Source organism: Drosophila miranda, chromosome XR, assembly GCF_003369915.1.
Source record: "Drosophila miranda strain MSH22 chromosome XR, D.miranda_PacBio2.1, whole genome shotgun sequence".
Lineage (NCBI taxonomy): Eukaryota > Metazoa > Arthropoda > Insecta > Diptera > Drosophilidae > Drosophila > Drosophila miranda.
Window position 1 is genome coordinate 11,710,900 of NC_046674.1, and position 22,323 is coordinate 11,733,222.

Consider the following 22,323-nt stretch of genomic DNA (forward strand, 5'->3'; position numbering starts at 1 on the left):
TCGGCCGACATTGGTTTCTTTATTTAGCCAAATACTGGGCTCTGGGTGTTAGCTTAGGTGGAGATCACAATGTATTATTGTAACCGTTCAAATGGTTGGAAAAATACGCTTTGGGAAGAGGAAGAAGCAGTCGCGTTTCAGTCGTCAGCTGAATATGCGCAGCTCTGTGGATTCTTTGACTTCTTTGCTCGCATGGAAGACACCTCCAAGTCCGTTCACGATGGACAGATTCATTAATTTAATGGCAGATTTAAACAGGAGAAAACCCCGGACTATTTGTACTCCTAAGATCGTGGCCCTCTGGACCTATGTTCCTTTTAGTTTTTTAGATATTTGAAAAGAGACTGAAAACAAGCATCAAATCTTACTCCAATTTCTTTTACAACTATCTGGCAGTAGTCAGACCTATGTCACTCTACGGAGTTACTGTGAGGTGGCCTGCCCTAACAATAAGGACAATCACCAATCAGCTGGGCAAAGTTGTACGAACTGCCGCCCTCTGCGTCAGTGGAGCTCTTCGAACTACACCAAATTATGCGCTAAACGCCATGTTATGCCTCCAGAGCCTTGACCTTGCAGGAAAAGAGCGGGCAGACTCTGAACAATGGGTACCTCAGCACATGACCTATGTGCTCATCCATACTAAACAAAAACAACATTGTCCCAGCAAGAACGGACGGATACTCCATTTAGCACCATCTTCCCTCACAGAGACGAATGGCTCGAGGGACTCCCAGGCCCAGCATCTTTACGGATGGCTCGAAGCCGGACGGCAGGGTCGGAGGAGGAATATGCTCTGAACAGCTAAACATGAGGCAATCTTTCAGGCTTCCGGATCACTGTAGCGTCTTCCAAGCGGAAGTTACAGCCATCAGGGAGGCTCAGCCTTATTTGGGTCCCGGGCCACCGGGACATCTAGGGCAACTGCATAGCGGACGAGCTGGCCAGATCTGGCACTACAAAAGAGCAATACAAGCGAAAGACAGACGAGAAGTGGCAAATAGGGTCACGTTGTCGCACAACTTGGCAAACATGGCCGAACATGGGCAAGAAGCGCACCTCAGAGCTCTGCAAACTAGGCAGGGAAAGATGTAGCGCAGTCGTACGTTCCCTCACAGGACACTGGCTAATAGGCACCCACGCAAACAGGCTGGGTGCCCCACATAATGATTTCAGCAGCAGCTGCAGAGACGAGGACGAGGAGGAGACAGTGGAACACCTGTTCTGCTCCTGTCCAGCTCTCAGCAGAAGAAACGACATCTCGGAGATGTGTACGTTATGTCCCAGGAAGATCGCAAACTTTATAAGAGCATCTGGCTGGGACAACTGCTAACATGAAGTCTCACTTGCAGGAAGGGAATGATCCCAAGCGGTATCACAATGGGCCGAAACCGGCCTAAGTGTGCCGGGCTCCGAGCGTAGTAGTAATCCGGCTTTGGAGTAGTAATCTTTCAAGGGGATTTAGCTTTGGATTTGGAGACGAGCCTTGCTTGATGTCTTGCCTTTTGTCCTAGTATCGCATCTCCCACGACTTTGAGGTTCAGGTCTCTGTGGAGGTTCTCGTTCCGGAGGTACCAAGCCATCTCCCCCGGTCAATAGATGGAGGGATAGTCTGGAGTCTGGAGCGACTATGGATCGCGGTGTCATCGTTGCGTGGATGTTTCCCCATTTTACAGGTAGTGGGATTTTTCCCTACGCTAAGAGTCGGTGGAAAATCAGCTTCGCCTCAGAACGAGGGGGATCTTATTTACACAATTATCGGATCTGTATCTAGATAGTATATCCCTGTATCTTCCAAGTTGCGGACACGAGTACTCCAGTGCCTTCCTTTGGAGTTTTTGCTGGATTAAATCCTTATAATTTCGTAGGTTCAAGGGTTCTATGGCTCTATTGCTCGTGGCTCTATTTTTCGACTATCAATTGACCAAAAATCAATAACAAATATCCCTGTAGCCGAAAATTTCGTTTTGGGAGTCATTATAAGATGTTGAATACATTTTTGAAATGTTCTTTATTTGCGTTCTACGTCCCGATAGGATCTCAGTGAACTCCGAAAGTTCTTTGGTCTGAAAAATGTCCTCGCCTACCCCCGACGGTTGCGGCGCTGCTGCCTCCTTCGCTGCTGCTGGCGGCGCTTCTGGGCCTGCCTCCTGCGGCGCTGGCGGGCCAAGCGCGCTCGTCGCCGACGCGCCTGTAGCCTGCGCCGCCTGGCAGCCGCGCTGGCGGAGGCAGAGGTTGTAGCCGAGCTGGAGTCCGACGCCTCTGTGGTCTCCGACGCCTCTGTGGTCTCCGACGCCTCTGTGGTCTCCGACGCCTCTGTGACGGCAGTCGCCGAATCAGTGGCGGCGCCAGTGGCGGGACCAGAAGTGCTGCTCGCCGCACTCTCCGTCGCCGCGACCGTGGTGCTGTCCGTCGACGATTCGGTGGAGGTGTCCGTTCCCTCGCAACCTACCCGCTGGGAGAGGAGCAGGCAGCCGAGGAGGCCCAGAAGCAGAACCAACGTGAGACGCATCGCCGAGTCGTTTGTCCAGATTTCCAAAATGCAAAGACTTTTAAGCCAAATCTTTCCCGGAAGCAGGCCTCCATTGATGATTACAGCGCCACCAGCAGATCATGCGCATCATCCGTCATCCATGAGCACAGAGTCGATAGTCTCCAAGTCTTAGCCAACCTCAGTTTTGGGTATTTCCAGCATTGACGTTCTCCAGATACGAAGCGGGGCAAACAAAAATATTTACACAATGTCGAGCCAAATGGTTACACGGCTTTTTGGGGCCCGAGATCGGTATAAAAGCCCCACGCGGGGCCAGAATCAAGCACAGCACCTCACCATGCGCTTCTCATTCGTTCTCCTGCTCGCGGTCCTCGGCTGCTTCCTGCTGGCCCGGGAGGGCGGTGCCACAGGCACCACCACCACCGTGGCCTCCACCAGCAGCACCACCACCACCTCCTCCTCGGCAACCACCACCACCTCCTCCTCGGCCACCACCGCCGCGACGTCCACTGCCACCACAACAGTCGCTCCCTCCACCGCCACCACCACCACCGTGGCCTCCTCGACCTCGGACACGACGACAGCCTCCTCCACCTCGGGATCGTCGGGCTCGGCAGCGGCCAGGCGCCGCAGACGTCGTCGTCTGGCCCGTCAGCGCCAGCGCCGCGAGCGCCAGAGGCAGCGCCGGACCCAGAGGCTCCGCAACCGCATCCAGAGCCAGCGCCGCGTGATCAACCAGCTCCAAGGATAAGCGGCAGCTCGGAGACGCATCCGAGAGATCGCCCACTCTTGAAACACTTACCTTTAAGCACCGCTGAAATATGAAAAAAATTGAATATACGAGTATTTTGAAAATGTATTCCGATGCGCCCTCCTTTACATCCAAAATCCATCTCTGGGACTGGGACTGGGACTGGGACTGGGACTGGGACTGGGGCTGGGACCCACCGATCCCCGATCCCCGATCCCCGATCCCTGATCCCCGATCTAAGGGATTCGGTTGATTATTCACTGAAGGGAGGGCAGAGACTGTACTGTGCATAGAGCCCGTTTGGGAATTCCACATCCTGTAGTTGTACCGGTGGTTCCCTTGAAGATCGGGACCATCCACAGTACATCTCCAGGAGAGGCATAGTCACGGGTTCTGTGGGGGATAGCAGATCACCTTGCGTTTGACAATTGCCATTAGAAACGTTGGATAGTGATTGGAGCATTACAATAGCCTGAAAGACTCGTCCTTCTCGTCCTTGACTATTTCCCCTTGAAGCGTCTAGTCGGTCTGTTGCCGTACCGATCGGCACCACCCTCGAAAATCTGTCAGTGTAAATCCATGCACCCATCCCTCGATCCACCCACCGATCCACGTTGCAGGAAGTATTTGCCCGCCTAGAGCCCCTCAGAATGGGTTCAGCCCCAACAGACCACTAATCCCACACGCGACCCACTCGTGAGCCACTAAAAGAACTACTTGTTGTGTGTACCGAGACCAATGTCAATCGAGAAGCTGCGCAAACACCTCCGAGGGTCAACCGTGGTGTTTGCCGATTGAATCGGAGAGAATTCTCGGAGTGGGGGCCTTCTTCTGGGCAAGATCTGGTATAAAAGCCGCCACAGATCGCCAGATCAGACACAGCACCTCACCATGCGCTTCTCATTCGTTCTCCTGCTCGCGGTCCTCGGCTGCTTCCTGCTGGCCCGGGAGGGCGGTGCCACAGGCACCACCACCACCGTGGCCTCCACCAGCAGCACCACCACCACCTCCTCCTCGGCAACCACCACCACCTCCTCCTCGGCCACCACCGCCGCGACGTCCACTGCCACCACAACAGTCGCTCCCTCCACCGCCACCACCACCACCGTGGCCTCCTCGACCTCGGACACGACCACGGCGTCGTCCTCCTCCTCGGGATCCTCGGGCTCGAGCTCGGGCTCGGCAGCGGCCAGGCGTCGCAGACGCGCCTTCATTCGTCGTCGTCGCCAGCTGAGGAGGCAGCGCCAGGAGCGCAGGAGGCGCCGCATGCTGCACCTGTACGAGCGGCAGCGCAGGCTGATCAGACAGCTCAGCGGCTAGGCGTGCGAAAAGGTCTCGTCCTGGGAGCAGCAGCAGGCATAAGCAGAATTTCAGAATAAAATAGCAAAACAATTCAAGAGCCATCAGTTTGGAGCAATTTTTCGTGAAAGGCTTGGTTGGTGGGTGGGGCGGGGGGGGGGGGAAACGAAATGAAAATGCAAACGAAAGAGTTCGCCTGGCTGTGGGGTTTGCGGCTCTGCTGGCATCCTTGGGGTCTGGCCCCGTTTCGAGGCGCAAATCCATCAAAGCGGAGGCTGTGGCGCATTTCTCACGCTTCGGTGGAGCTCTGCAACTCTGAAATTGGCACAAAGGCGGACAGACGGCGGGACGGCGGGACGGCGGATACAGACAGGATGTCGGGATGCCTACACAGTCTCCGGCTCCGCCTCCTGCTCCGAGACTGAGGCGAAAGTTTTCGCCTGCAGCGTTGGCAAAAAAAGTTTTCCAGCCGCCGTCGCCACCGACGCCGACGTCGACGCTGACGCCGACGCCGCCACCGCTGAGGCTGAGACTGCATAAAATTTGTGTCCAAATATGATTTCTATGCTCTCGCACTGGCACTGGCTTTAAGAATCTCTATCCGGGGGGGGATGCCCCGATCTCATCCTGCGGCTGACGCCTAAATGCGCCTAAATGAAATTTTTGCTAGTTGGCTCAAAACTTTTGCCGCTGCACCTTTTTCGAGCGAAAAGTTTGTTTCAAGTTCTGTTTCTGTGTGAGTCCTGTGCCAAAGCCTGTGGGCGGTGTGTGGGCGTGGCGGGGGCACAACTTTTATAATTATTTGATTTGGCAAATAGCAAAGGGCAAATGGCAAAGGGCAGAGTGGTAGGGGGGTAGGGGTAGGGGGGCTGGCTTCGATATATTTTCGAGGGTTTGAAAAGATTTTTCCGGCACAAAGAAAACGGACACGGGGGCACCCGATACAGCGATGAAGAGACAGAAACATCTGTAAAGAGAGAACGGAGTTCTCCAGCTGATCTTCGAAGGGGTCTGATCTTAGAGGGCCCCAAATTCTCTGGCTATCAGATCTCCGAACATTAAAGAGCGACACAAAGAGCACTGCTGTGTAAACAAGTCATGTGTGCTTTACCTGTTCACTCAATTCGAATTTCGAACGAGTCTGGCCACAATCGAGCAGTAGAACCGAGACACTTGGCCCCACAAGAATGTCGTACATCCAGCTGCTGCTGCTGCTGCTCTCCGGTCTGGTCTTTCTCGAGTGCACCTCCGGAGGCTCGGTGGGGACCCCGCCAATGCTGCGCTGGGAGACGAGTTTGATTGGCGAGCGAAAGAGGAATGCCACGGCCCCGCAACGGACCTCGAAGCTGAAACCATGGGATTGCACTTCCGTCCTCATATTCTTCTTTTCCACCTACGTCATGTATCTGGCGGCGGTTCTGTTCTGAGAACTAACATATTTGGTGGCATTTGTGGCTTGAAATCTGAGTAAAATGGCCAATGGCTCCACCTGTTTAACATATTTAAAGCATACGGGATCCCTACTCCGAAGGCCATGTGCTGGCCATATGCTAAGTGACCCTCCCCGGGGTGCAAGCTCTCCGACTCCGTACGGACGAACGGAGACGATGGCTTCGCTGTTGCTTTCGTCAACTGCAACATAATTTATGACGCTTTCATTAAAAGCGACAACCGAGACACACGCCCACACACAATCACGGGGCTTGGTAACAAATGTCCAAAGGAGTTGTGCCCCAGTCCATGGAGTGGCGGCTGTGGCCGGGCCGGGCCGGGCCGAAAAGACAAGCCTCGTTGGGGGAACTACCGAGTTCCGTGTGCCAGACAGTTGTCACAGAGAAGCAAAAACACATCAACCGGCTGGAAGGGGGAGCCCCAGCCCCAGCACCAAGGCCCAGCCCCTGCACCAGCCCCAGCCCCAGCACCAGCCCCAGAGAACCAGAACGTTGCCGACATTTCACCCCGAACGGTGTCAATTTTTTAATGTCAAGCGTTTAACTGGCATACCGTTGCGCACACACACAGACACACGGGAGCCCATTCCTAGACAGAGTCCTTCCGTCGCGCTTTGACATAATTAAAGGCCATTAATCACGTGTGCTGATTCAACAACGCCCACTCTTTCTGTCGCTCTGCTGCGGGGATAGTGGGGTGGGGAGGGCAGGGCAGGGCAGGGCATTGTGACCCCTCATAGGGTTAATAAAGCCACTTGAGCCTCGGGTCGGAGATCAGGTCGGAGGCGCATTTAAATTTACCGAAAACCCGACCAAGACACGGCACTGATGCTGCTCCATCTGCAGCTCCAGCTCCAGCTCCAGCTCCTGCCACAAAATTTGTCCGACCGGACAAATTCTTTTTTCACATGCTCTCCGCTTCGCTGGTTATTCCCTTGCCTTTTTTCCGGAGATGCCCTCTGCTTCTTTTTGTTGTGCTTTTTATGCTGCAGCATTTTGGCGTCAATTAACGTTCTTTGTTGTGGCGTTACATTGGACACATTTTGGTGGAGGTGTCCAGCGCCGGACCCGGAGCCGGAGCCGGAGTCATGGCCATAGCCATAGCCATAGCCATGGCCATAGCCCCGTACACGATGCACAGATACACCGCGTAGATTGGAAATGTCGCGTGGATGTGTTGCGCTTCATTGCGCCTCAGTTTGTGGTGATTCCCCAACAATTATGGGCCAGTCCAGTGCGACAATGCAATGCCCTGCAGACTGATTGACGCTCGACTCGTGACACGGGCGGCACAGGCGAGAACAACATACATGCGTGTGCATGACAAGGTTTTTTATTTGATTTTATTATTGGAAGCGAGGCCCCACGAGAAAACAATATGCATTGCGTGTGCATGACAAGGTTTTTTATTTGATTTTAGTATAAGATAATTCCAAAAACCTATCCTCCGCTGCTGAGTTACCAAATGACCGTACTTTTCATAGAGCAACTCCCGCCAGACGACCCAAACATAGATACACCCGAAAGGATATCCCCTGCATACCGTTGCTGGCGGCGTTGGCGCTTATATAGACTTATAGTCTCGCATATTGACCACGAGACGAAGGGGCGTGGGGCGTGGGGCGGGGGGCGACACCTTTGCCCCGCCCACTGGGGGATTGATTTTTAACGAGCATGGACTCTCGATGCGCCATCAATTCTTTTCGGTTTTGTTTTTTTTTCGCTCGCCTTTTTGTCGACCCGCTTTAATGCTGGGTGTAAAAAATTATGGAAAAACAATTTTTAATGGACTAAATTGCTGCAAAAATGGATGCCATGTGTCCGGCATTAAAGGGTTAAGAGTGCATAAAAATCGAGAAATTATTTCCGTTAAATGCATTGCATAGTGCGGCTCGTTAAGGCCCTTCTATGGCTATGGCTATGGCCATCGAGGGGATTTGCAGTCGAACAAATTGTATGCGAGAAAGCGTGAGGGGGGCCACAAAAAAATGGGTATTACTGAACTATGATTAAAGTGTTCTCCTGCATGACTGGCTGGCATAATGGTCCCCGGCAGGAGCAACAGGAGCGAGCGATGCCAAAAATCAGAAGCCCACCGAAGCCCACCATAATCCCAGGGCAAAGCCTATCAAATCTTAAAATAATACACTAAACAACCGGAAATACCGCACGGAGCAGCAGGAGCGGAGTCTAAGCCACAGCCAAACATTTAAATACCCGGCAGGAGAGACACTTTGTGGCTTTAAGCTGCAGGAACAAGAACAGCCCCGGCTCTAAGTAGCAAAGTAAACATGGCATAGATGTCGCACTCGGTGCGGTATCCCGGACACATGAACAGACGGGCCGGACCGCCCAATGGAAAACTTTATGCAGAATGATGCCTCGCGGCCAATCCACCACACGAGGAGCTCCTGTTTGGGTGCTTGGGTCCTGCTGTTCTGGTGTCCTGGTGTCCTGGTGTCCTGGTGTCCTGGTCTACGTGTTAATTTGGTTCGGCGTAATTGTAACTTGACATGCATGCACCGGAGGGGTGGGGGCGTGCCACGTGGAGGAACCCAAAACTGGAAAGTGTTTTAATTGAATTATTTTCATTGTCGCCCCAGCTCGAGCTGTTGCCTGCTGGCATTATTAACTTTTCTTGTTGCTACAATTTATGCAAACTTTCTAAAAATAAAAAAAGAGCACCCACCCACACAGACACACGGACACGGACACACACACACACACACACACAGATACAACTTGAACCCCAAGCAACAAAAAGTTAAATGAGTTAAACGAGCAATTTTATGAGCATGTCGAAAGTTTTGCAAATGCCCCGAAATCCCAAAAAAAAATAAAATAAAAAGAGAAACAACTGAAGCATTCGATTGGTGTCCGTGGAATGAAATGGAAGTTTAGCACGCGGTTTAGGCCGCGGGCTTTACGATACTCTGGGGATTGCGGATTGGGGATTGGGGATTGCGGATCGTCCTCCTCAATCTGGAGTTTTTTGTCGAGGTGTTGCTGTTGGAGCATCGATTGATTGCAGGCGTTTGCAGGAGGCTGCTTCCAGAAATCCAATTATCCGACAGCCAACACTTGACCCACAACTTTCCCCTCGAAATGCTGCTGCTGCTGCTGCTGACCAAAGTTATGCCCAAAACTATAATCCCAACCCACTTCCAGTCGCACTCCCACACCCACTCCTCGTGCTCATTCTTATCGCATCAGTCGGCAAACATTTTCAATTTCAATAGCCTAACGAGTTGTTGTTCGGGCTGTTCTACTCTTTGCCCTGCACTCCAAAAAAAAAACCCCCAACACAAAGGTAAATTTTCATAGATGTATTTCCAAATGCAAGCGACTTATGTACTTCCCTTGGTTTTCTCCAGTGTATATGGCTTGTGGCCCTGAGCAAAAGCGCATAAAAATGCTCGCCCCCAAAAAGGCCAAATGCAAATTCCGAAATGCGGCCAAAAAGGCAACAAGGAAATAAGCCATTCACACTCTGGCTGATACGGAAGCTGATACGAGAGAAAGAGAGAGTGGATGGAATGGGAGATCGAGTGTATGTATGCATCCATGTCCCTCTGTGTGTGTGGGTGTGTGTGTGTGTGTGGATTCTAATTCAAAGGCCAAACAGCAGCCACAATGCCAACATCCACATCCACATTTAGAGCAGCAGGAGAGCAGAGAAGAGAGAAAAAAGAATGCGACTTGGTGGGAGGAAGAGAAGGAGAGTAAGAGAGAGAGAGAGAGAGAGAGAGTAAGGGAGAGATTGCACGATGTGCAAAATGTTCTTAATTCTCAATTCATATGCAAATTTATTTTATCGCCAGCTCTGGCTGCCGGCTGGCTGGATAACTGGGCGGACGACCGCCCGACAGCCTCGAATGGATGCTGCCTGCAACAACAATGAAGGATTGTGGCCAGAATCCGAAGCTGAACACCCCCAAGCCCCCACCACACTCAACCCATTTCAATCATCCATGGCAATGTACAGGGCTCCAATTGGTAGGGGTTTCGCTCCCTTCCCTTCCGTGCTGGCTGGCTCGTTATTGCTTGTAACTGTGCATTTGATGGCCTGCTCCTGGCTCCAGCGCTTGATAATTGATCGCCGGCATTAGCAATTGCCAGGAAAACAATAATGAAAGCAGATAGCAGAACGGGAAAGAGTTCTTCCAAAGTCGTCCCTGTATTAAATGTCACTTTAATTCCTACAAAACCATGGAGCTTTACCACTGAACAAAATGCGAGCATAGCTGCCAGCTACGTGTGCTATAAACACCTGACATCTACATCTTACACCCACAGATGTAGATAGCCCTATCCCTATCCACCCTATCCACAAGATCCACACGATCCACCCTTGTTGCTTTCGGTGTTATGCTCGAACTATTAAGACCTGTACACCATAATAAATACTTCCAAATACCGTCCTCTTCTTAAAATACTAATACTAAACTAATACTGAAATATGTACATACCTTTCTTGTAATGTAGAGGCATGCTTACACGCAGGTTGAGTGCGTTCTGCCAGCGATCCGCGTGTAATAAGCTTTCAACTTGGTGTCGCTATCAAAAAAGAAAATAAAACATTGATAATCGAAGCTTATCTATCGTTTGGTAATTCATTTTTTGCTATACTGGTTCTATATTCTATGGAAGCAATTGTTATGCAAGTTATGGCAACACATTTGCCATTCCGACTGGTGTAAGGAGGGTACAAAAACGCAGCCATTTTGAAGAAACAGCCACGAAGAAGAAGAACGAAAGAAATCTGCGAGGCTCATTCCGCCTAGACACAAGTGCAGTGATGAGAATGGACAGGGGAATGAGGATGGGGGATGAGAACTGTGCCCGATGATGAGGACGATGTGAAAGCGTTGATGATGGCCGAAAAGGCAATTGAGAAGCAGCTGTAGCCAGGACAAGGCTTTGAATTGATTTCACTTTGGGTCTATCCCCCAACCCGACCCAACCCAACCCAACCCCACCCAGCCCGAGGCACAGCGGAAGTCATGTCGTGCTGCAATGCCCGGGACTGGGACTACTGCTGCTACCGCTGCCGATGCCGATGCCACTAGGCAGACAGTTTTTTTTTCCCTGGCAGCAGGACTCCGCATGGGGGACACTGCACGTCTGCGCAATTTCAAAGCAATTGCAAACGTTTACCAAGGCGCACACAAAAGTAAAGTAAAGTAAGGCGGAAGTGTTTTCCTGCTTTCTTTCCTTCATTTTCCTCGTTTTTGTAGTGGGTGAAAGTCTTTTTAATTGAAGTGGACTCGGGGACACATACATACACACAGAGCTGGACACTCTGCTGGGGTATTTTGAATTCAATGATGCAGCAAGCGGTCAACGCCTTTGACTGCTTGCAAGCAGCCGGCTCCTTCAAAAGGGACACCACCGGGCACAAAAAACCAGGCTCTCGGCCGAGGCAAAGACGGAAGCAACTATGTCCATGTCCAGGCGGCTGCCGTATATGTCATTAAAATTTACTACAATCTATTTTGCTTGCTAATTGGCACTTGGCCATGTCCTGTGCTCCTGTGCCCCGACCCCGACCCTGGCACTATCTCTGGCGCTGGCGCTGGCTCTTTGTGCCTGCCCGAAGATCTTCCTGCTTCTGCTTCTGCTTCTGCTTCTTCATGGCCATAATCATTACTTGCACTGACGACAACTCCGGCCTAATTGCCGGGAACGAGAAAGCTTCAACTCTATCATGGAAAATGCTCTGTGAGCGTTTAATTACGCCCCTGGTGTTGATGGCACTTAGTACTTGCTAAGCCCCACCACACACACATACAAAAAAAACAACATTCAAAAGTCGAATTTAGCTTACCTTTAATGCAGTCTCGCCTCCATTTTTGCATTCCTTCAAGGTGACCTGCAGCGCAGATGCGGGGGCGAGGTTGGGGCCGCCATTTACCGCACGCATTAGCATGTGTCAAGTGCGGATGAACTTAGTCCCGGCCCTCTGGCATCCACGCCTTGGCCACTTTCCGTTGATGCGTGGCAAAAACACACTCAACTGCTTGAAGCGGCATCGCCGCACACGACCTGGTGCGGCTCCTCCTGCAGACGCCTGCATTGCTAATTACGCTGCGCAAACTTCCAGCGAGGAGGCCCCTCGAGAGCCTGGCTAATGAAATCTTACGAACGGACCGTAACGCGAGCACGAAATGTATTAGGGAATATTTACAGAGCACTTGAAAAACACTGACGAACTAATTTAGAGAATTTACGAAATTCACCGCGCTAAAAATGAACAGCGAACAAACTGCGTTGTAGAAAAACTGATCGATCAACGGTGCATGGGATGGCGGGCAAGAGGCTAACGTTTATTTAGTGTTGATTAGCCGTAAAACAGAGCATATATTTCTCTCTTTCAAACGGCATGTTATTCTTAAAAGATTTTTTTGTGGCTGGGACTGAAAAAGAGGAAACTAATTATTTAGTTGCAAAAATGTGATTAGCATTGCATATAAATTGTATACATCTTTAATTTTTTCGCCAAGTTGGCACTGCTAAAATCTAAAGCGGATTCTGTTTTGTTTTGCCACACTACATTCCCATATAAACACACACATGCACACATGCACACCCCCACAGCCGCTTTTTTTCGGTGTTTGTCCGTTTTCTTTATTTTAGGGAAATTTGCATACCACCGACCACCAACAACCGAACTTTGACAATGCAATTTGAAAAGCCTGACATTCGCCCGATCCCTGCCCTGCCACATGTGGCTAAACATTAGCGGTCACTTGTTGTGGGAGTTTCCCCTTCTTTGGACTGGTGCTGGCTTTGCGGCTTTTTTCGGTAAGTTATTTGTTTTGTGACACTATCGCCGCTCGTCCGTCCATCCGTACATCGTTCTTATCGGGCAGCCGCTCCGGCTCCGGCTTCGGGTCCGGCTCCGTTTGTCTGCGGCTGCTCCCGCCCGTGCTCCCAAGGGGCCGGACCCTGACACGGGCCAGCAGCCGTTGGACAGGACTTGCCACAAAACCGATTGCCACTGTCCTCCCCCATTGTTTGTCACGCTGCAGTTGTTCTGTTTTTCAGTCCTCCAGCTACCTGGATACGATACGTTCTCCGTGCTCACCTCGATTTATTATATGCTGTTTTGCTAGAGCTATGCTCCGGAAAAACTTTCTTAATGAGCCTCATACGGATTTTGTGGCTTCTCTGGCTTGAATCGATGCAAAGTTGGACCCCGTCCCGAACAATAGGCTGAGGACTGTCCTGCGATTGGCAGAGGAAAGGAGTCCCAGCAAGACTTGTAGATGCATATCAAGCCGGCTCCCGGTCCGCACTCGGCACAATTCCAGCACTCGGAGCCCATTGTTTGCACTCAAATTATTTACACATTATCTGCGGGCAGAGGAGCCTGCCGGAGGACAAGAACGGGAGCACAGTGCCCCCAAGGAGGACAGACAACACACACACAGGGTGAGGCAGCCAGTTGTTATTTTAATAGTTTAAGTAACCATAATATGTTGAGGACTTTTTAATAAACTTGAAACACGAGCAAGCGTGAGCCACAAGGACACCAGAGACCGGCCCCCAGAGAGAGAGAGAGCGAGAGAGGGGCGAGGACAGGACAGGACAGGACATGGGAAGGATGCGAATGTAGATGTGAACGTGGAACAACTGCAGGCGGGGCCAAGATTTATGCAAACCAAAATGTTGCCAAAAATTACAATTTAATGGAGTCGACTCTGAGAGGAGAGTGTGCGTGGCGTGGCATGGCGTGGCGTGGCCCATAATGAGCAGCGAGAAACTTGCAACAAAAGCCAAAGTCGACAAGACAAAGGCCACAACAACAACGACAAAAATAACAAGAAGGAGTCGCAGGACCAAGAGCAACTAGAAATGTAAGCAAAAGTAACTTCTCTAATTTTGCAGGAAATATGAAGCCATTAAAGTGCAGCAGACAAGGCGAAACATGGCAACATCTTGACTACTGCGGCACACACACATACCCAGACAGAGCAGAGGCTGAGGTAGAGGCTGAGCCGGAGGCGAAGGCTGAGGCTAAGGAAGGAGCAGCCACTACCGGGCCATGTGGCGACTACTGTCCTGTGAAAGTTGTCCTCGAGAGTGTGAAAATAAATTGTGAAAAAGTCGCAGGAGAAGTGAAAATGGCAACTGGTTTGCATGTGGCCCCACGACAAACTGGAACTTCAGTGGAACTCCGCTCCATGGTTCGGCCAGCGGTAAGCGGTAAACGGTAAACGGTAAACAGCTGTTGCACGCGTTTTTTTCCCTATTTCTACAATTTATTTCCACACAAAAAAATAGGAGGAAAGAAAAAGCCGTATATACATATCTTTAATTGCCAACTTGGGCAGTGACAGGCGGCGAGAAAAATGAGCCCTGGTGAGGTCCAGCGAGGGATTCTGGGCGGCCAGCTGGTGTCACATGTCCGGCGCTAGTTGCACTTAATCACTGCCCCGGCCAGCTGGCTGTCGTGTCGACCCGGCGGAACCGGAGCAACCGGAGGTGCCTTTCCCCTCTGGGCGTCACCTGAGTGAAGTCCCGGCACTAAGCCATCCAGGAGAGCGCTTTAATTGGACAGATTGAGAGCGAGAACAGAAGCTCCGAGCAATCCGCGATGCTCCCCATCCCGCACAGATATAAATATGCATCGAGTGTACGCCATAGAGTCGGACTACCAGATGGATCGACCGCAATGTCGAGCGGCACCCGGAATTAAGTTAATTTTAATTTACGCTGATTAATTGCATTGTCAGGCCAGATGAAATGTCCCGCTCTGGTCGGGCGCTGCTGTGGGTGCCCAACCGGAGGGCCAGTGGCAACCGCATGCCAAGTGTTAAATGTCAGAGCAACGCTTTTAATACAATTTGGTGGCAGATGCGAGGCAGGGCGCCCGCGCCAGTACAGTGCGTTTCGTGGATATAATTGAGGGGAATCGATATAATTAGGGTTTTTCGAATAATATCCAAAAGTGTCTCGTTTATGCCACGGGTGCTCGGCGCTCCGTGCTGCGTGCTCTCTGCTCGAGTTTCGGCATCATCTAATCGACAATCGGCCACAAATTGCTGTTTAAGCAGCGCACATTGAAATTCCGTTTGCATATCGGCCATAATGTCGTACATTAGGTTGCTTTTTTCCTCTCCTCGGATCGGGGGGGCCACTATCTAGTGCGGCGGTGCACACTCAATTTAATGGTCTTGGGTGTTCCAAATTCGGGAATTAAATAGAACATTAAGAGCAAAAACGCTCCACAGAGAGATCCCTCAATTTGCATAAACGGCCAGAGGCGGCACCTGATAAACAGGTGTCGAACAGGATATAAAATTCTATTGGCTCTTTTTTTTATTTTTATTTTTATTTGTTTCGTCTTCCTTATGTGTAGGTTTGCCCTTGCCGAAGGTACATTACATCGCCCACAGAAGAAGTTCTTTGGGTGACCAAAAATCCACCGATTTCACTTCGGGCAAATATCTATTTTGTTCATATTCGGATAAAACATTCACTAATATAAATAAACGTATATTTAATGTTCTTTTATTTACAGATATTTTATAGATGGCTCTGCGGGTCCACTAAAACTACCATCTACCTAAACTTGGGCATAAATCAAGCGCATTTTACACAGCTAAGTAGATTAAATTACGATTTATTAGCAAATTTATTCAAATCTCATTTCCAGTTAGCTCCAACCAATCGGGCCATGTACTGTCTAGGAAGAGCATCCAACATCCGGACTGTATCTGCAGCTGTACTGTATCTCCTTCCCTTGTTTATGTTTTGCTCTGGAGCAATCCAACTATTGCGTAGAACTAGCCCAGAACTGGGCCATTGTCATGCGGAGGAGCACACGGCTTCGTTGGGTTTTTTTGTTCGAAAACATTGCGAGGCATTTGCATAAAAAGTTGATAATTAGGAATGTGTTTTGGATAAATCATACAGTGGATGGGATAAATACAAAGCGTGCAATTACGTCGCTGGGTGGCCCCGAGTGGGAGTGTAAAGGATCCCATTACCCCGACGTGAAGGCTTGGCCCGAAACCTTTCTAAACTCACATGAAGTCCCTACAATTTATGAATACACAACCAGCGAGAGGCTCATTAAATGCACGCCAAATCGTTGGGAATAATGGAGCAAATGGTCATTAAGCCACTCGCCATGAATGCGATTCCCATTCACATTCTTCCATATACAAAGTCAAGTGCGCGGCTTAATATGCAAAAAATCAATTCAATTTTCGATTGTGCGGCAGCTGTCGCCACGTTTGATGTGATGTGCACATCAGAAGTCGCTCGCAGTAATTCAAAAAAATTAATCAAAAAGCCATTTTGACAGCCTGCAGTCGGTCCGCAACGATCCGATGCGACTTGGCCATGCCCTGCATGCCCTGCATGGCACGCCGTCAGGTGAGCCTGCTGCAGCAGTAGCCTATGATTGATGCGAATGACTCAGCCAGAAGCGGAGGAGACTTACTTAGCGATGAGGTGCACGTCGTGGGGAACCTGGAAGAAACTGCAATAATGGACATTTAAGAGGCAACATCTGGCGCCCACCGGCAGTCTAGAGAAGAACTCTTTTACTGACGTCAATGGGCTGGATGAATCAGCACCACGTCAGCCTGGATCCGAGCTGATCTCCTGCCAGAGATATCTTATGCACTGCATGTCCACGGATGGCTATTTTTATTCTCTGGGCGGCTCACTTCTATCGACGAGAAGGCGATAAGGCGCACACGCACCCATAAACCTCGAATTATTTGGCTTTTCCTATCCCAGGGGCCCCGAAATGACCTTAAAATTAAATTGCCAATTTTGTTTTTTATGGCCAACATGTGTGTCCCCCCCCCCCCCCTTCCACGTTCCGATGGAGGGAATTGGATCGAGACTAACTATCTCCTACTCTGATCCATACGCTGAGGCCAGGCCGTCTTCAATATCTGTCGATACCCAACACCCATCGCTGATTAGGTCCCCGAATTGACAGCTTTAACCGATCTCGGTCGATCCACCGTAAACGCGCAATACGAGCATGATGATACGAATACGGCTACAATATGAGTATCATCAAGATCCCAGCGATCGGAGTTGTCAGGCGGATGGTTCGCACGTTCCGCTGGGGCTACGACAGACCCGCGACGATCCCCTGCTGCATACAAAGCAGGGCTCTGGCTCTGGCTCTGGCTCTGGCTATGACTGTGGCTGTGGCTGTGGCACTGCTTCTGCCTCGGTATATGTCTGCCTATGGGTATATCCGATTTTTTTGTCGCTGCCTCTCATTATGCTCGTCTTGTTGGCCTTTTTTGCCAGTTTGGTTTCGTATATAAATCTAACGCGCTGCGTTGCCCAGACATCACTTCTTTGGTGGAAACTTCAGTGACAAGTTTAGCTCCTGCTGTGATCCCTTAAGTAACCTCTCCAGTCTGCCCAAGGAACTATATAGGAATTCTTCCTCCTCCCCAACCGTAAATCGCATATCGAATTAAATCCAACATGAAGTTCAGTGCTGCCTTGGCTCTGCTGGTGATCGCCGGGTTCGTGGCCAGCGGCGATGCCCTGCCCGCCAGGAAAAGTGAGTTGAGCGAGTGAATAAGGAGCCGAAAGGCCAGCCAGCTCACAAAGGATTAAATGAGCTGGAGATCACCATTATTCACCGATCATTATTTATTCGATCATCAATCATCTCTCATTCCATACGTCACCAACATCTACTGAAGATCGGCAATACCTCGTTCCAGGAATGGTCTACTACCAGCAGCCCGCCGCCGCCGAGTGGTACGGAGCCGCGCCCCAGCAGCGCATCATGTACATGCAGTACGTGCAGCCAGGACGCACCCACGCCCGCTCCACCCAGGCCGCCAGCGCCCTTGTGGCCGGCGAGACCGTTGCCACCGGCACCTACCTGAAGGGTAAGCACTCGCCCACTTAACTCCACTCACTAATCCCAGCCAGAACTAACCGTGCGGTTCCTAACCAAAGATTGCAATCATGCAGAGTCTGTGGATGAGCTCAGCGCCGAGGGAGTCCAGGCCGAGGATGTCCTGGCCGCTGCCGGAGCCCATGGAGCCACTTCCGTGGCCGAGGCCTATCCCGACGAGGCTCCTGTTGTCCAGGTGGCCATCGATGCTGATGTCGTGCCCGAGGCTGAGCCCGAGGTTGCCGTCGTGGAGAACGATGACGCCGCCAAGGTGCCACGCGAATACAACTTTGTGTCCGAGGAAGCCGCCGCCGCCGCCGCAGTTGCCGCCGAGGAGGAGGCCATCGCCGAGCCCGTCGCCGTCGCCGTCGAGGCCGAGCTGCCCGCTCCCGCACCCATTGCCCCCGTGGCTGCCGTTGTGCCCGCCAACCGTTACCTGCCCGCCAAGAAGAAGGTCATTGTCGAGCTCGATCAGTCCCCCGAGGAGGATGAGCCCGAGGTCGCTGCCATCGAGGATGAGGAAGCCGTGTCCGACGACGTTGATGAGGATGAGGAGGAGCTGGTCGTGCCTGTCAAGCCAGTGGTCAAGAACCCAGCCCGTCGTCCAGCTGCCAAGAAGCCCGTCAAGGCTGCCGCTCCGGCTGCCAAGCCCTCGAAGAAGCCTGCCGCTCCTCTGCCCGCCGGCACCTTCTTCCCCGTCAACTTCGGAGGCACCAGCGGCGGTGCCATCGCCATTGCCAACTCGTTCAGCACCGGCGAGGGCGGAGCCGCCACCAGCCACGCCATCGCCTATGGCTCCCCCGACTCTGTGCGTGCTCGCGTCCGCCCCAATCCCAGCAAGTTCCGTCACTAAGTCACCGACTGACGACCATCCTCCGCGTCTTGCTAGATCCAGTCTGTAAATGAAAGATTCTCCTGTAATTATTAGCGAAATTGTCAACTTTTGACCGCAGTTAAATAAACTTTTTTTTTCTCTTTTTAAACGCCATTGAAGGAAGTGATTATTCGGTTGGGGAAACGATCCGCTATGCATTTCTAATATATTTATGTTTTCTGTTTCATTTGACGATGATCTCGAGCCAAGATCTAAGCCTATCGATATACAATCAAACTGGAAATGGACAAAGTAAATGCTCTTAAATGAAGAAAAAAAATCAACTATCATTCGGCTATAGGCTCGACTTATAGCTAAGGGGCGTATGCATTGATCCTTCGCAAATGTTACATCTTCTCGGTCGTATAGCATCCATCGTACGTGTATGTTTGCATGCATGTATATATATATATAGGTATTTTAAAAGACACTACGCGTATTGTACAGCTCTCTAGACTGCTTGGATTTCGTTATTCATTTTTCTTTATACAAGAACTATAGAGGTATCCGGGGATTAATCCTCTGATGCTAGGCTACATGGTTAACTGCTCGGAATTGTTTATAACTTTCTGCATAATCGCTCAACTTTTGTGTGACTAATATATAAAAACATTAATTTTAGTGTCTCCTCCACCTCCACCTCCGCCACTGGTGCTGCTCCTGCGACTCCTTTGGCTGTGGCTGTGGCCGTCCTTCTGATATCAGTAGCCGTACTTGTCCTGCAGCGAGGACATCACATCGTTGGCCAGATTGCTGAGGCGCCCGGCCACCTTGTGGACGCCTTGGCGCACACTCTCCTTCACGCTCTCCACGTCTAGGTCGGGGGCATTAAAGTTCGAAGATGAATACCCACCGCTTCCTCCTACAGGAAATAAATTTCAGAAGTCACAATCTGCATCTGCATCTGCATGAAGCCATCGAATGTGCACTCACCCCTGCCAACAGGAGATCCGTCGCCGAAGTAGTCCGACGAGGATATGGCACGTGATCCCTGGAATCGATTCAGACTCGCGCCAGCGTCAGAAGACGACTGTTCGCTGGCGAAGTATTGGTCGGAGCCAAAGCCCTTCGAGTTGCCAAACTTCTGTTGGGCTATCACGGGATCGTTGCTGGCGGTGCTTTTGCTCTTGCTGGTTGCATAGGAGGAGGAGGAGGATGTGGCACCCGAGCCGCTGGCCGTCTTCCCCGACGCCTTGGGCTTGTCGTAGTCGTAGCTGTTGGCAAACATGGACGTGATGTTGCTATGCGTGCCGCCTATGGGCTCGATAGTCTCGTAGCCCAACGCGTCTAGTTCGAATTTATCCAGTTTGCTGGACCCGCCAGTCGAACTCTCCCGCTTCTCGCTAGAGTATCCTCCTCCGCCGCCGCCGCCGCCAGTGCCGCTACCGCTACCGACACCGCCACCGGTGTACAGCGAGTAGTCGGTAAAGAAGTTGTCATTCTCCAGCGAAGACAGTTTATTCTTGGGAGCCGCCGTCTGCTGGATGGTCGCCATGTCCCCGATGGCGGAGTGGGCCATATCGGAGCCCCGCAAGCTGAAGCCCATGCCCAGACGCTCCATTTGCTTGGCCTTGGCCGGATCCATGGTCTTCAGCTTTGCCTCTTCGCGTGTCTTCTGTACCGATAGTTCCTGGTAGGCCAGACGCATGCTGGCTACCGTCTCCAGCTCCTCTTCGGCGGTTTGGGGCTTGTCAGCGGGTGCTGACTGGACGCTGGACGTCTTCATCTCGTTGGCCGCATTGGCACGAGCCTCTATGTCGGCAAAGTTTGTCTTTACTTTGGTGGCTCCCAGGCCGCCCACCTTACGAGCGCCCAGCTGGAAAGGATCCGAAAAGAACAGTTAATCGGACGCACCTCTATGTATATTCATCGTGCGAAAACTTACCCCTCCCTTCTTGGGCTGTATCTTGCGCACTCCTATGGAAGAGGGCACGGACGATGCCACCACCGAGTTGAGCAAATCCACGCTGGGGGCGCCGCTTAGCTGGGTCTCCAGATTAGTGAGCGATGGAGTCGGTTTCGCCTCCACCTGGAAGGCAAACAGTGATGAGCGGGGTTGGGTAGTGGTAAGATTGGGGGGCGAGAACAAAATAACTCTAAAAGCGCGGGCGTGTCTCTTCTGTTTGTGTCTCTGGGGGGGATGTCTCCTACCTTGCTGATGTTGTTGTTTTCCGCGTTAAAGTCCGCTGGGGGGACATTGTCGTTGTCGCACTGAGCGAAGAAGTCCTCCTCCTTGGCAGCCTCGTTGCCCTCGCTCTTGTCGACCGCCGGCTCCAGAAGATGCAGCTGTGTTGGTGTCGGTTTTGGGTGTGTGGCGGTATGTCGATTGGGATTGGGATCGGAATCGGAGTTCGGAAAAGCGCACGGCATGTTAGCAAAAGCAAATGTTAATCAGGTGTGACAGTGTCAAGAAACTCCAGGCAACAAATAACAAATTGTCAGAGCCAGACGTGGAACTGGGAACTCACCTTGGTTCCGTGCACCTTCATGGCCTGCTGGGCCTGGGCACTAAGCTTGTCCCGATAGAGCTGGGCCGCCCTCGAGTTATACTTGACTTGGGCATCGGAGCTGGTGCAGTTGTGGGAGCGGAAGAACTGCGAGGCGTTGGCATTGCCGCCGAGCTGCATCTGGCGCAGCTGCTGCCACGTCCAGTTCGTGTCCAGATTGGTGCTCCGCACGAAGGTCAGGTGAACGCCCAGGTTCCGGTGGACGGCCGAGCAGTCGATGCAAATGAAGATGCCATACGTGACGGATGACCAGGTGGGTGCCTTGGCCGCGCAATCGAAGCAGGACTGAAAGCGGGGTCAAAGCGGGTCAGAGGGTGAGTGTAGGGGGCCGAAGGGCAAGCTGCAGAAGTAGGGCAACTCACTTTATTGGCTGGCTGAGCACGCAGGCGACTGAACACGGACTCGAGGTCCTGCTTGGTGGGTCCGGCAGCGGAATTGGACATGACGAATTGCACAAAACTGAATTGTTTGCTCACAGCTATGAAAATTGTTGACGTTGCCTTGGAGTTGCTCTTTCACCTTTGAAGATGTTGTAAGCCCTGCAGCTGTATCGAATGGCGCCCGTAGTTACGTGTTAATGGGCATACACCCTTGGATATTATCCTACAGAAGCGTTTTTAACTAATTCTTTAACGTTTTCAGAACAGAAAGTACGTGGACGTGTGTTTTCCTCAAATGCAGTGGATTTATCGATAAGATATACCGTCAGACTCTCAGAAATATACCATTATATACCGATATACCGTGTGTTGTCCTCAAATGCTTCAGATGTTAGTACTGTAAAGTCCGCCAAAAGCATACATATATTCGTGCGGCTGCCACGTTATTCCCGCTCCGAATTCTTGTAAAGTGGAATGTTGTTTTACAAAAATATATGTATTTTTGAACATATTTTAAATTTTGAAATTGCTTGTCTACTACAGTTTTTGAAAGAATGCTCAATACGCTAACTTTGTGCACTATTTGCAAAAACATCGATAGAAGCTAGTACTAGTTCGTGAGTATAGTACTAGTTCGTGAGTCGACCATGGACCAACTACAATATATTTCATTG

At 51.2% G+C, this 22,323-nt stretch overlaps 5 protein-coding genes across 9 annotated transcripts; 3 read left to right on the forward strand and 2 right to left on the reverse strand.

Moving 5' to 3' along the window:
• Positions 1 to 2,083: 2,083 nt before the first annotated feature.
• On the reverse strand, positions 2,084 to 2,512 carry LOC108165353 (cell wall protein TIR3-like). The gene has a single exon (XM_017301385.1). It carries the CDS (start codon positions 2,510 to 2,512, stop codon positions 2,084 to 2,086), a length of 429 nt encoding a protein of 142 aa, XP_017156874.1.
• A 319-nt stretch (positions 2,513 to 2,831) lies between these two features.
• LOC117186140 (protein new-glue 1-like) lies at positions 2,832 to 3,303 on the forward strand. The gene has a single exon (XM_033386314.1). It carries the CDS (start codon positions 2,832 to 2,834, stop codon positions 3,243 to 3,245), a length of 414 nt encoding a protein of 137 aa, XP_033242205.1. The 3' UTR covers positions 3,246 to 3,303.
• An 833-nt stretch (positions 3,304 to 4,136) lies between these two features.
• LOC117186639 (protein new-glue 2-like) lies at positions 4,137 to 4,565 on the forward strand. Its single transcript, XM_033387650.1, has one exon. The coding sequence runs from the start codon at positions 4,137 to 4,139 to the stop codon at positions 4,563 to 4,565; it is 429 nt and encodes a 142-aa protein (XP_033243541.1).
• Positions 4,566 to 17,319: 12,754 nt separating this feature from the next.
• LOC108152556 (salt stress root protein RS1) lies at positions 17,320 to 18,871 on the forward strand. 4 transcript variants are annotated; one of them, XM_017281977.2, is made up of 3 exons: positions 17,320 to 17,543; positions 17,689 to 17,880; positions 17,951 to 18,871. In XM_017281977.2, the coding sequence occupies exons 1-3, from the start codon at positions 17,465 to 17,467 to the stop codon at positions 18,739 to 18,741; spliced, it is 1,062 nt and encodes a 353-aa protein (XP_017137466.1). In that variant the 5' UTR covers positions 17,320 to 17,464; the 3' UTR covers positions 18,742 to 18,871. The 4 variants fall into 4 exon arrangements, with proteins under 4 accessions (XP_017137466.1, XP_017137467.1, XP_017137468.1 ...); XM_017281978.2 differs by having other exon boundaries at positions 17,966 to 18,871; XM_017281979.2 differs by having other exon boundaries at positions 17,321 to 17,543; positions 17,710 to 17,880.
• A 26-nt stretch (positions 18,872 to 18,897) lies between these two features.
• Positions 18,898 to 22,177, reverse strand: LOC108152554 (ADP-ribosylation factor GTPase-activating protein 2). Of its 2 annotated transcripts, XM_017281974.2 has the most exons (6): positions 21,632 to 22,175; positions 21,231 to 21,554; positions 20,914 to 21,048; positions 20,648 to 20,791; positions 19,696 to 20,578; positions 18,898 to 19,624 (listed from the first exon to the last, which is right to left on the reverse strand). In XM_017281974.2, exons 1-6 carry the CDS (start codon positions 21,710 to 21,712, stop codon positions 19,464 to 19,466), a joined length of 1,728 nt encoding a protein of 575 aa, XP_017137463.1. In that variant the 5' UTR covers positions 21,713 to 22,175; the 3' UTR covers positions 18,898 to 19,463. The 2 variants fall into 2 exon arrangements, with proteins under 2 accessions (XP_017137463.1, XP_017137464.1); XM_017281975.2 differs by lacking the exon at positions 20,914 to 21,048 and having other exon boundaries at positions 21,632 to 22,177.
• Positions 22,178 to 22,323: the final 146 nt, after the last annotated feature.